Source organism: Mustela erminea, chromosome 8, assembly GCF_009829155.1.
Source record: "Mustela erminea isolate mMusErm1 chromosome 8, mMusErm1.Pri, whole genome shotgun sequence".
NCBI lineage: Eukaryota > Metazoa > Chordata > Mammalia > Carnivora > Mustelidae > Mustela > Mustela erminea.
In genome coordinates, this window is record NC_045621.1 from 4,521,222 (window position 1) to 4,534,372 (window position 13,151).

The 13,151-nt window shown below is 40.1% G+C and overlaps 1 protein-coding gene across 2 annotated transcripts in view; it reads right to left on the bottom strand.

The window, feature by feature from the left end:
* Window positions 1-13,151, bottom strand: part of TMEFF2 (transmembrane protein with EGF like and two follistatin like domains 2) — a 243,227-nt gene that overhangs the window by 13,124 nt on the left and 216,952 nt on the right. Inside the window, exons 8-10 of one of the 2 annotated variants that reach the window (XM_032354242.1) lie at window positions 6,456-6,579; window positions 4,464-4,622; window positions 798-1,127 (exon numbers count right to left, since the gene is read on the bottom strand). In XM_032354242.1, coding sequence (XP_032210133.1) covers window positions 1,031-1,127; window positions 4,464-4,622; window positions 6,456-6,579 — 380 coding nt within the window. In that variant the 3' untranslated portion in view covers window positions 798-1,030. Of the gene's footprint in view, window positions 1-797; window positions 1,128-4,463; window positions 4,623-6,455; window positions 6,580-13,151 lie in introns of those variants that run through there. The other variant, XM_032354243.1, reaches the window with a different exon arrangement.

A 13,151-nucleotide genomic window follows, 5' to 3' on the forward strand; every position in this document is an offset into this window, starting at 1 on the left:
TATGCTTACAATGTATTTCTCTGTTTTTTTTTTTTTAATGAATTATCATCGTCACTACAGTTCCACTTCAAAAAACGGGTCAGCATGAGACATAAAGCTCTTCCTAAGGAATTTGGTGGCCTTCTAGCTTCTTTTTCAAGAACTCGATGCGATAAACGTAGCAAGGTGCTTCTGAGAATCTATGATTCTGGTGTTTCACTTTTAATGAGGTTATTAAATTTCTCTGCAAGTTCTTAATTCCACTCACCTAAGTGGAACAGATTTTGTGTTCTGTGTATTCCTGATATGAAACTTGTTCCCGACCCTTCAGGTATCTGCACTTAACAGCGAGATTCTAAGATGCTTTCCAAATAAAAACCAATATCTTCTTTCCCTCTCTTTTATGAGTTATAAAACACTTTCCTTCCCCTTCTTCTTTGATTTAATTTATATGCCAGAGATTTTTCAGCTCTGGGGATGAAAATGGAAGACCAGGGAAGAAAGTTGATGAAATAGAGATGATTCAAAGATCTGAAATATTTTATCCTCACTCGATATAAAGTAAATTATTTTTTCTCTTTTCCAATAACCATCATTTCCCTTGATCTTGGAATCACTCAAAACCTAGCCACTGAGTCCTTATAAACTAATGCTCTGTCTCAAGATGTGGGGGAAGATGAAATATTGGTACCTGTACAGATTGTACCAGTTTGATTCTATTTACAGGTATGCGATACCGCAAATTTAAGACGGCCAATTTTTTCTCATCACTGAGTATTTATTATATATAACAAATACATGGGAAAGAAAAAACTATATTGTGTGATATAAATAGTTTATTTACATTACAGAAAAAACATCAAGACAATGTATACTATTTCAAATATATCCATACATAGTCAAATATAGCTGTAGTACATGTTTTCATTGGTGTAGATTACCACAAATGCAAGGCAACATGTGTAGATCGCTTGTCTTATTCTTTTGTCTATAATACTGTACTGTGTAGTCCCAGTTCTCGGAAGTCCGGCCACCGTGCCACATGCTCCCTTTAGATTAACCTCGTGGATGCTCTTGTTGTGTTGTCTGAACTGTAGTGCCCTGTGTTTTGCTTCTGTCTGTGAATTCTGTTGCTTCTGGGGCATTTCCTAGAAGGTTGGAAAGTTTACAAATCTTAGTCCAGTGCTGTTACCTGAAGTTTGGTCCTACAATTACAGAGTGAAGTTGTGGATTAAGCCCATTGTTAAAATATTTCAGACAAAAGATATTTTAGAAGGCTCTGGGATATTTTAGAAGGCTCTCTTTCTTTCTTTTTTTTCTCTTTCCTTTTTTTTTTTCCTTCTTTCTCTCTCTCTCTCTTTTTTTTTTTTTTTGCTTCTCCTTGCCGTTGTCTGTAAGCATCTTTTGGGGAGCACTGAAGAGCAGAGTCAGACGGTGAAGGGGACACAGTTACCTGGTCCTCACGCACTTCCTCATAAGCACAAGAATGACTCAGCAGAAGGCTATCAAGCAAGTTGTGAGCTCATCTAATCTCACTTTAAATGTCTTCAACAATTTTATATTTTAAATGTCCTCAGGATGAATGTTATATTGACATTTCAGTGCTATAAGTTTAAATCCTAGCCAACCAGAAAATGAGCCAACTCTTAATATCTGATATGTAATGAAAAGAGATATTGTTTTGGTTCAGGCTGGTATCATTTTTCTATATTAACACCAAAAGCTGGAGACATAAATTGGTGCCAACTATTTCACTTCTATAAAAAGCTAAATTCAGCCAAATTATCTTAAAAGCTCTGGTCTGGTGTCTTTTCTCTTGTAATAAATGAATGCTTTGATGATGCAAATAAGAAAATGTGAATAAATATATATGTGTATGTATATATATGTTTTACATGGGTATGGTAGATCTGTCAAAATGAACTTGGAGCTGGAAGTCCCATTCCCAGCAAGTGGGAGCTGGAGACAAAAAGATGAGAATCCATCTTCTCAACAGGGCAACCCTTTTCATCCCAGAGCATGTCTCCACGTGTCTATATTTTTATGACACATGCTGTATTTAGAAGGAGGGCAGATGTTTGACTAAAATTATAAGAACAAGGGGAAGCAATTAGGAAAAAAGAAAGTGGGAAGAGGGAAAGTGAGAAAGGAGGAGCGACCAGGTGATGGAGAAATTAAACAAAATTGCAGAGAATGAAGGGACCTCTGCTCGGTGCAGTGTGTCGATCTTTTAGCAACTGGATATGTTGGAATAGGTCTTGAAAGACAAGTGGGGTCAAGGTGGCCAGTAAAGGGGAGGCTTTGGAGAGGGGCAGATGGCCCAGGTGGAAAATCTGGTTTCTGGGTAGAACATTTTCAAGTGAATAGAATGAATCCATGCCGGGGAGAGTGTGGCTTATTGACTGGTGTGACTCCTGGAAAGACTTTGGAAGACCTGGACATCCTAAGACAGCTTCACAAAATGCACTACAGTAATACTCATGCAGCTCATGTACTCTTCCTCCAAGGTAATTAGAGAATAAGCTTTGTTTTGCTTTAATATGGAAAATGAAAATGGGCACATGCCTTGAAACAATGGCTTCCTTCTAATTTGGAGCTCAGTTTCGGTTGTCTTGAGCGTCGGAACACACGACGTCATGGCCAGCCGAGGGGCGGAGTGAGCAGGGCTTAAGTGCACAGGCCGGACACCAGCCATCCGGACTCCAGGGCTGCCCTTATTGCTTCGCCGTGTACACTTAGCAATTTGCTCACTTCTCAGACCTCCAGGTTCCGATTTTGAAAACGGATCACTGTTCCTTCTTCATGTGTTATTAAATGAGCATGTGTGTGTATACACACGTGTGATATATACACACATCTAACATACCCACACACAATGCTTGGTGGGTGAGGACCCTGCGTACTCTCTAGCTGTTCTTATAATGTATGGGGACAGAATCGTGATTAGTAACAAACTCAAGAAGATCTGCTAAAGTACTGAAAGTTTTGATCTTTGTCAGTACAGGAGGTAGCATGTCCAATTGTCATGAGATTAGATCTACTACATGGAATTTGGTTTTTCATGTACTGACATTGCATACAGATTGGAAGGTTCAAGGCCCTGAAAATAACATGGCACCGTGTCTTGGGTTTAGATTCTTTTCTATCTTTCCTTTATACTCAGTACTTTTGGTTTCTTGAGTTATCTTTATGTTCCCTAGAATCTATTTTAATATAATCCATTGACTCACTTGGCATCTAAACGTGAGAGTCTAGTTGATGAGCTCAGCTTGGCTCTGAGCAGCGTAAAGCTTCAGTCGGTGATCTTCCCTTAAGCTTTTAGGCCCGGCAAGGATTTATGAACCATATTTTGTCTCTTTCAAGAGCAAATGCCACACTTGTCCTCAAAGAAGATAGTGCGGTACAGCTACGGAGATGTATTACGGCTTTTATTTTCTAAAGATACGAGACTTTCTCTTATTTTCTTGTCTTTAGAAAAATAATTTTGGGGGAAACATTCTGATTTACTGTAAAGCTGTTCAAATGAATGAAAGTTTAAATGTCTTGTGAATTTGGCAAAAACCTTGAAAAACTTTCTTGGAACTTTTTTCTCAGGGAGAGCGAAATCAGGTTAGAAAGAAGAATCTTCAGTAATATTTCCAGTTAGACAAGGCATGAATAGTACAGATTTGGCTGCCGGAACTACACACGGATGTAGTCAAGCGAGTACATACCGGGGCTACTCCTTTACTCCCAGCCAGTGTCCGACATCACTGACTAACCTTGGTTTTCTCTCCTAGTGAAACAGGATGGGGGCTCTGGATGGGTCTCTGTCTAGCTCTCTAGGAAACAACCACCACTCGATTGTACTGGGGCTTTGTTATAAACGCTTGCTATCATCTTTGCTTCATGTTTCCATAGATCAAAGGTTTTCATGTACTACAACATAATCTTTTTTACTGTAGCTATTTTCTTTGAATTTTGTGATTAAAAGCTGTTTTAACTTAGGATAAAAATATACCTGTTGTTTACATCAAATATGTTAACAGTGATGATATTAGAGCTGCAATTGGAAATGCAGGCACCATAAATGAAAGCTGTCCTTTAACACTCTTTTAGGCCTTGGGCACAATCACTTCCCACCTATTTCGGCACACTCATCCGGGTAAATAAGGCAACACCGTTGTCTAAATAGTCTGTTAGTAGTTTGAATGAAGACTGACATTCTATAGCTAAACGGAAGAGCATATTTAAACAAAGACTGGCATCACACGGTGGAGAAAAACAGATCTTTGCTCCAAAAATAAATGATCCTCATCAAAATGCAAAAATGAGGAAAACACTTTGTAGCCCCCCAGCATGAACATCGATGCTATTCACATGCTGTTATGATGAGGAAACAGGACTCCTGAGAAGTCTGCGGAGCCCACGGAGGGACTCCCGCCTAGAGTAGTCTAAGTGAGGCAAGGAGTGACAGATCCCTTTATCTGGGCACAGGTACTGACCTTGTGATGCAGAGAACCACCACACAGATGACAGCAATCTGGATGGTTCCAATCACAGCTGCGATTAAGACGTACTGAAATCGTACGGGGCCGGGAACAACATACAGTACACTGTAGTCCTTTTTTTCACAGTGTTGTCCAGTATAACCAGCATCACACCTGGAAGAAACGACAGTGCCCAGTTAGGTGTCACCGGGGGACACATTTTCTATAGCCTGTACACATTCATCTTGACTGTGGAGTGTGAAGTCACGGCTGTTTGCTTTCCTCTTAAAAAAGAAAAAAAAGGTATTTTGTAGATATGGGTTTCGACGATTTGTTTTCCACATGATTTCTTTGTGTTTTTGGTTTCAAAGATGTGAGGTTTTCTTTTATACTTATAATAAGATTTTGAGACAGGAGGTTGGTACAGTTTGATGACACAGAGGGGGAGGACATGTCCGGAAATGCTAGTTCTTTCTACACTTTTTTCAGGCGAGTTTCACATTTTATTTAACTCCTTCTTTAATCGACCTAAGTCAACATGATTGCAAGAAAAAGTTTGTTTCTGAGGATAAGGGTATAAAATGCGGCTACTTATTTATGTATTTATGGAGAAAGCATTCTGTATGCTACTGTGAGAATAAATGTTGAAAAATGTTAAGACCAAAGGTCCAATAAGTGATTTCTTTAATTTGTTGATCATAAAGTCGTCTCCTTATGTTGGAGAGCTAAATTTCAGTAGGAAAAAAGTAATTACGGTGTAGGCACTAGAGTTTCACAGAATAAGCCCATGTGTGTTCATCTGAGAAAGAGCGCCGCCTCTCACCGCCTCGACCCCCCTCAGAGAGCTCCAGTGGGCCATCTGCGTGTTAGAGTTAGTATTTGACAATGACATGAACAAAGTGTTCACGTAACAATACCAACGAGGGTCAACTTGTCACTGGCTTTGTGCAAATGTTTTAGTATTCCCTTGGAATTTCTGCAGCCTGGGGTCTCTCCTCTTTGTCTTGCAGGGTTTAATAATGGGGGTCCTGCTAAGGATGGCGGGGCAACGGGGGCAGCCGCTCAGTTTTGTTCGCTCTCCCTGGCTTCACTGGAAGGTGTCAGTGAATTCAGTTAAGGGAAATAAAAAAGGGAGACAGTTCTTGGGCAAGAGAGAGAGAAGAAAGGGTCAGGAGCAGGAAGAGGAGAAGAGAGAGAAACTCCTTTCCCTGTATAACAACACACAGCCTTTTTCATCATGTGCCACCTGCAGATTCCTTTAATAAAAATACATTTGTTTTTCCACCTTGGCTTCGCCATCTTTTTACCATCTCAATGATTATGTTCTATTCACGAATACTCAGGAGATATTCAAATTTATTAACTAAGTCCAGACGAGCCATTTCTTTGCGTCTCAACTGAGTTAGAATCAGTGGAAGTATGGCTAATAATCTCACTACATGAGGCTGGTAGATAGCAGATCCAGAGAAAAGAGTGTGCGCCTCACAAAACCAAGACTGATAATATTAATTACAACACCTGCATGACTTTGTAGAAGATGACCTCCCCAAAGCAACAATGCTGTCTCATGTGCACTAAATCCTCATCTGTTCATTTTGGAAATATTTACTGACCACCTGTTATATGCTAAGAGCTACCTATGTCTTTAGAAGCCCGAGTCTCTGAGAAGCTTGTAGTGCCCAAAGTACAATTCAAAATTCTACCAAAAGAGTATCCATAACGATATGCTACATGGTCTGCGGGTATATAAGGCACGTGCATTTCATGGTTTTCTAGTGGGTGTCTGTGTGTGCGTGTGTGTGTGTGTGTCTGTCTGTGTGTGCCTGTGTGTGTCTGTCTGTCTGTCTGTGGGGGGGGGCGGGGGGGATGTGTGCAGGAGAGGCAGTGAAAAGTTTTGCGGCTGATCACCCAGTCGGGCAGAATGTCGTGCAACTCTTTGTAATCATCCAGCATTTAGTTCTCTGTGTTGACTTTACATAGTATAAAGTTAAAGAGCGAAAACATTACCTGCAAGAGGGCTCCTGCATATTGGCCGAGTGTTCACACTTCCCGTGCATGCAGAAGCCATTGTAGTGTTCTGGGCAAGGTATGTGGTGTTCTCTTGCACTTTCTTCTAACTTGTTAGCATTCTCTGCGAATACAGATAAAAGCAGGCACCCCTTGTAAATACTTTCCTAGCTCAGTGAGATCAACCTGTACATCAAGAAGCAAAGCCGCAACAGGCGAAGATATTTAAAAGAGCAAGAACGGGAAGGCCACGCTCCGGAAGAACGGAGAAGGACTGACGGACAGACATCTTCTCATTGTGTTTAGAGATGAAACTGCAAAATTACCCAGCGCTTTTCATGCTTTTATGCGATTTCTTCCATCTTTAATGGCCAGTGATGTTTCCAAGGGTTGGCAGACAGCTTTAATTTTCCTTGTGTGGAGACTGTACATTGATCATAAAATAATTCAAGAACTATCTTAGTTTTTGAATTTCAAAGCCCAGCATAATGTCCCTAAGAGTAAATTGCTGCAATACCTTGATACTTTCTCAGTGTGGGAGCTTAAAAGTTAAAATAGGGCCGTGTTCAGTTGCTAAACAGACGTTTTCCAAAACTAAATGCAAATTGCAACAGACTTGTTCTTTCAGGGTTTGTTCATTGACTGCGAAGGGGGATTCTACCAGCACCCATGCATTTTCTTATTGCCAAAATAAAGCTATTGAAAGAGAAACGTTATTTCAGAATCATTTATGGAGATACTAATACAGCACATATTGGAAGCTCTAAGTGTGTTCCAATGCATGGGAGCCGGCCTGTGTTAACAATGTGATGTGAAAGCTGAACTTACGGTAAAGGAAAGAATTTGTCGTCTAGAGTGAATCCTGTCCTCCATCGTTAACAAGTTTTGTTTTCTTATGTCTCCACGAAGATGCCGAGATATTTGTTCTGACCTTCTAGCCCAAATACATGTGCTTCCTATTTGTAGTGCTATCTCTAAGTAGTCTTTGGATTATATTCATTTTGTAATATAAAGTTTTGCCTTTGTTTGAATCTTTTCCAAAATCCATGACCTGACTTGACAAACTTTAAAATTCTTGCCTAAATACATGAAAAATATAATTTTCTTGATTTCAATCTGAGAAACTCTTCAATCCCACGGTTAAAGAAGTAATGAAAGCAGCGGTCATGGAAGATTAAAAATGAATTACTGTTTTCATGAAATAAATTATTTCCTATTATTTCACACAGAGGTACAGCTTTTATTACAGTGCATCCTTACAGTTTTTGGCAGTCATAGGTGATGCATATATTCATCAGGAGAGAAAATACCTTTAATAGGGGTGAATCGTATAAATGCATTATTTATGTTTAAGCAGAGCTGGAAAGTATCTTTACATTTTAAGATCTAGTTAGTCATCTGCAGAACTTTCAAGTTTGCAGCATATTGGTACATACGGTAAGCACTTTCTCATGTAGGAATATTTATGCACGTTTGTGTGATGGGTAATATTTCAAATCACAACTCAAATTAATAAAGGATTTATTTTAAGTATGCTAGGGAGACTGGACATGGCCTTTAAATTATTCCTTTGTCCTGTATTTGTGTCTCTTTACCTATTTAGGTGACATTTTGTCTGTATCCTATTTCGACTTTGATGAATATTGTTAAAATGAAAAACCACTTGCACAGAAAAGACTAAAAACACACCAAGTTTTCTCTTTCGGTTTCTCCCACTCTTCTAAGGTACTTCAGAGCTTTATGTCATGGTGTTTTTGGTAACAAATGACAGCTATAATGAGCAAACACACAAAAACTGAAATAAATAATGTTGGGTGAAATTTCCAATATGGGAATATGTGACCAAAACAGAAGTGGGACGGTGCTGCTATTCTGATGCACCTTGAGATGGCTCGTGGTTATTCATGAACCCATGCAGAAGGCGAGGCTCGTCTGGTACAGCTGCCAGGAGGCGGTGAGCTAGCGTGGCTGAACCACGCACGTGCTGTTTAAAGGCGACTTTCACAGTGGGGCTTGCAAGCCCCACGGCTGGCCTAACAGACCAGCACTGATTCTCACTCTCACTTCTGGATCTTCTCCCCGTAACAAACGAGTCAACACTTCTCTTTCGTGTTTGTTAGTAACCCTCCAGCGCTTCCGCACACCTGCAGGCAGGAGAATTCCTATAACTTCCCTACACTTCAATTTACATCATGATATCGGGCATGGCATTTTTCAAACATACCTTATTAGGCCTATTTTTCTTTTTGTCAGTTGCAAAAGAAAATCAAGAATTTTCTTAACTCAAAATCCATTTTTAGGCTATTTCATTTTTAACTCCATCCCAAGCCCCATACTGTTTTTGTTTTTGGATTTGTACCATGTTCACAATTACAGACCAAAGTCCAAGGGCAAAGTAGGAGCTTGCTTGAGTGAGGCTGCTGCCTTAGTGTGGTAGGAATAAGAGATTTTCTCAAAGTTCATTATCCAGACAGGATGATCATGTGTGAGGGAAGGGTTCCCATCATAAAGTCTGCTAATTAGTTTACACCAGTCCTTCTGGGCTTGGAGTGCTTGGTTGTGCTGTTTGTAGGACACTGTCAAATAAGAAAGTTAGAGAGATTGAAAATAAATGAGTAGAAGAAATGATCCCTGAGCAAGAAAATGTGGAATCATCAATATATGTCAACAAATTTATAGTCAATCCAACCAAGTAAACCAGTTGATTGAAAACCTGAATATATAACCACTTCTAGTAATGCGACAGACGTATTTTAGAAATGAGATTTGAGTATATTAAGAATAGAGACAGAGAAAATCTAATATTCCAACCAAATATGTGTGTGGATGATAGTTTTTGTGACCCCGATGTTTATGCCTTGGTATTCGAGCACTCCTGAAGCACTTAAAGATTTAAAATCACCTAAAAATGATAACTGGAAGTATGTATGTTTCCTACAGTGGCTGATGACGTAGACACCATTTCTCCATCCTCTCCTGAAAAAGAGGTTTAGGGCAGGGGTTGTGCTCTTTCTGCTAAAAGAGACCGTGGCAGTGGTAGAAACTCTCCATGTTTCTGTGTAAAACCTTCAACTAGTTTCCTACTGAATGCTCACAAATGATTTATTCTGAAAGGGATCCTGACCCTTTTAAGAGACATTTCTGGTGTAATCTGAATTAATTGCAGCACAGCTAACAGGATCGCATGCCCATTGCGAGTCAACGCCCTAGTCGAGGGCTACAGGAGTGGTTAGCTCTAGCGCACAGACAGCTCTATGCATTGTTTCTGTCCTGGTGCACTCGGGGGAAGAGACCGGGGAGGGAGGCAAGAGACAGAGGGAATGAGGACTGGCAAGGTTTTACCTTAACAGAACTCAAGGGAGGGAAGTGGGTAGAAAAGGGGCAGAGCTGGGCATGGCGTTTCAGAGCCTTATATCAATATGGCCCAGAGTGTGTGCGTGTGTGTGTGTGTGTAACATTATCCCTGCCCTTTTCTTCCCCAAAAGCTGGAAATAAGATGTCGTTCAGAGAATTAATCTTTGAAGACAACACATTATGGACTGAAGCAGAAATGGGACAATATAAAATTGCCTAAAACTACCCATGGACCCAAAGAAAGAATGCTTCCTGGGACAAGGGTTAGAGCTTGGCAAAGGAGCTTCTGAAAGTCATGTTCTCTATCCAAAGGCTCTCCAGGGCGGTTTGCCCCGAGAAGCCAACCTGAACTGGAGAACCTCAAGTCCCGCTGCAGACGCGGAGGCACAAAGCTGTTAGGTCTGATGCTGCTGCCCTGCTCTCTCAGTCAACCTGTTTCCCTTCCTCTGATGCCCTGTTCTCTGGACAGTCTTAAAATAATTTGATTTCTGTGTAGCCTACATGACCACCCGGATTCCTCATCCATTTGACAGTTACATATTTCATAGGAGTTAAATTGATTGGTTGTGACTTTCTGAGTGTTTGGTTTCTTTTTCTTTTATTTTTTTTTCTTTTTTTTTTTTTTTTCTTTTTTTGCATAAGTCAGCTTTCTCCAGCCCACTCAGCTCTGGCATTTTGTAAGACCAAACTCTGCACCTTCCAGCTAGAGGACTGGGCCCTGCCCACGGCGCACTGTAGTCTGAGAGGCCTTTCGGGGACTGGTCAGACAGTATTTCTCTGGAAATAGCACTACTTTGCCTTAACAAGGCCTTTCTTGAGGATATCTACAAATCCGTAGCACCAGATTCCCAAGGAGTGCGAGAAGATTTCAGAGTAAGGGGGACAGATCCTAAACTAGAGGTAACATGGCGGACTCAGGGCATGTTTCAGGGACCCAAGTTCCTAGCGCACGTTTTCACGCCAGCAGAGCTCTTCAGTACGTGAGTGAGTAGCAGAGTGAAGTAGCGACATCCTGGTGGTGTTACAAAGAAGTCTTCTTACTACTGCTAAGATTTTGTAGTGTTGTTATGTGGGAGATTTAATTATTTCAGACCTCTAGGTTCTTCAAACATATTTCTACTGCTAATATTTACTTAAAATAAATTACCAATAAATATATACTGATATTTATTATAAAATATTATTTTTGATATGCTGGGGAAAAAGAATTAAGCAAGTAGGAACATTATTTAGCTATAGTAAATAAAAGAAATCACTTTGGCTTAATTATGGGGGCACTTTATCAAAGGGCATATGATATCTTAAATATTTACAGTGTCTATATTTCAGACATTCTAGCATACAGTGAGCTCTTTTATGCATTACCTTCCTTTGAGGGAACAATATGTTTGTGGATTAAATTCAATTTCTCACACTATACTTCAACATCTCAAATTATCTTTGACAAATGCAAGCACAGGAGTAGTACCATCTCATTTATGATGTTCTCAACAAGCTTTTCCTTTGGGCACACAAAATGGTCCACACTTTTCCAGAAAACTAACACTTTCCATTTTGAATATATTTGTATAATACTTCTTTTTTTTTTTTTTTTTTTTACATTTAATTATGGCACAAGGAAACCCCAGCCCAGAAGTATTCAGGCACTTGCACAGCTGCTGGGATACTCGACTTTACCTGCCCCCTACTGCCATAGCTGCAAACCCATTTGAAAATATTTAACTAACAGGAAAAAAAAAAAGGTGTCTTGTTTGTTTAACGAACAGGAAAAAAAAAGTATCTTTCTTTCTATTATATTTATACTGTGCCTGGGATGGAATAAAATATGAATGTGGAAGTGAAGTCATGATTGTTCCCATTGTTGATTAGAGCTGGTTTCAGAGAAGACGTAGAATTCTTAGGATTTCCTCCCCTTATCTTATCAGGGGTAAGCATATGAGGTGGCAGTAAAGCCTCATGTCTAGCTTCAACTGCAGCAGAAGTTTTTTAAAGACCAGAAGAGTGTTCCCATCGAACAGGTCCTGGATGCAATGCAGTGGGGTTCTCGCAACTTAACAAATTGCGTCATAGCTTCCCCCACCGTCATAGTTTCTTCAAGGCCCAGATGAAGAGATGAGAAGAGTCTCTCCCCTCTTAAGCCTCTAAGACAGACTCAAATGAGAATGCCGGCGAGTGACAGGGGAGCGCAAGGGACACGAAGGCATTTGAGGACACCATCAATTCTCCTTTGGTAAAGAGCAGAGACTCAGTCACAATGTTCTGAGTTATTTAATCTCTGTAAAAGATTTGGAAAAATAACTTCAAAACAGAAACCAAGCCCCTTGCTACAAATGCAGCATTTCTTCTACTGGCTTTTCAGAGAAGTCATTAGAAGTATTTAGATCCAAAATTTTGCCACTTAGGCAATGGTCTGGGTTGGGAAATAGGAGGGGCAGAGACAGGGGGACATTTTTTCTTACCTCACCATCAATCAGGCACTACAAGATGTGATGTGTGATTATCCATATTACCACTTGTGTGTATAAATATTCCTATTGGACACACAAATGAAAATAAAGCAGAGGAGAACTAATTTTCATGTTATTACATTCTCAGGCAAGGCCTTGATGACATTATTCAAGAATTGTTTGAATTTAAATTGGAAAAAGTACTAGCATCTGAAATAGAAATAGTAATTTGGGGACTGGAATGATTGAAATGCAACAATATCGCACGGTTATTTGCATGGGGTTTTATTATCTGAGTTTCTACTGGTAATATATTTACACAGACAAAAGCTGAGAAATCTGGACCATCTTGGGAAAGAAACTTGTATGTAAGCATTTTCACTTACGACACCCAAGTACAGTCATTGTAATTCCGGGACTTGTGATGACAAGGCTGTGTCACAGACACAGCCATCAACTCTGCACGACCAAAACTACACATCATGGATTTTACATAATAATAATAAATAATACATACAGACGTATCTGCTTATTAGTAAAAGGAAAATAGGCAGGTTTTTCGCCATTTGCTCCCTCCTCTGCCCTGAAGTGCCTGCCTGGCTTCGGACGGCAGAGCCCTCGAAGGCGTGAAGGGAGCCTTCGAGCTCCCTTTTCTTACTGAGAGAAGCTGTCCTCGGCTGCTAATGGTCTTTCTCAAACTCCACCATTCAGTCAAGAGCCTATGAACTCCCAGCAAGTGGGTAACTCCTATAGGTTTAGAGGATTTAGCTTGAAGACCTTTTAAAAATACAGTATTTTATGGAACTTCCGACGTCTTTGACAACACTTCATACATATCAGGCCTTACAAAGACGTAGGGATCATTAACCTCTCAGGAGTCCAGAGCTGGAGTTGC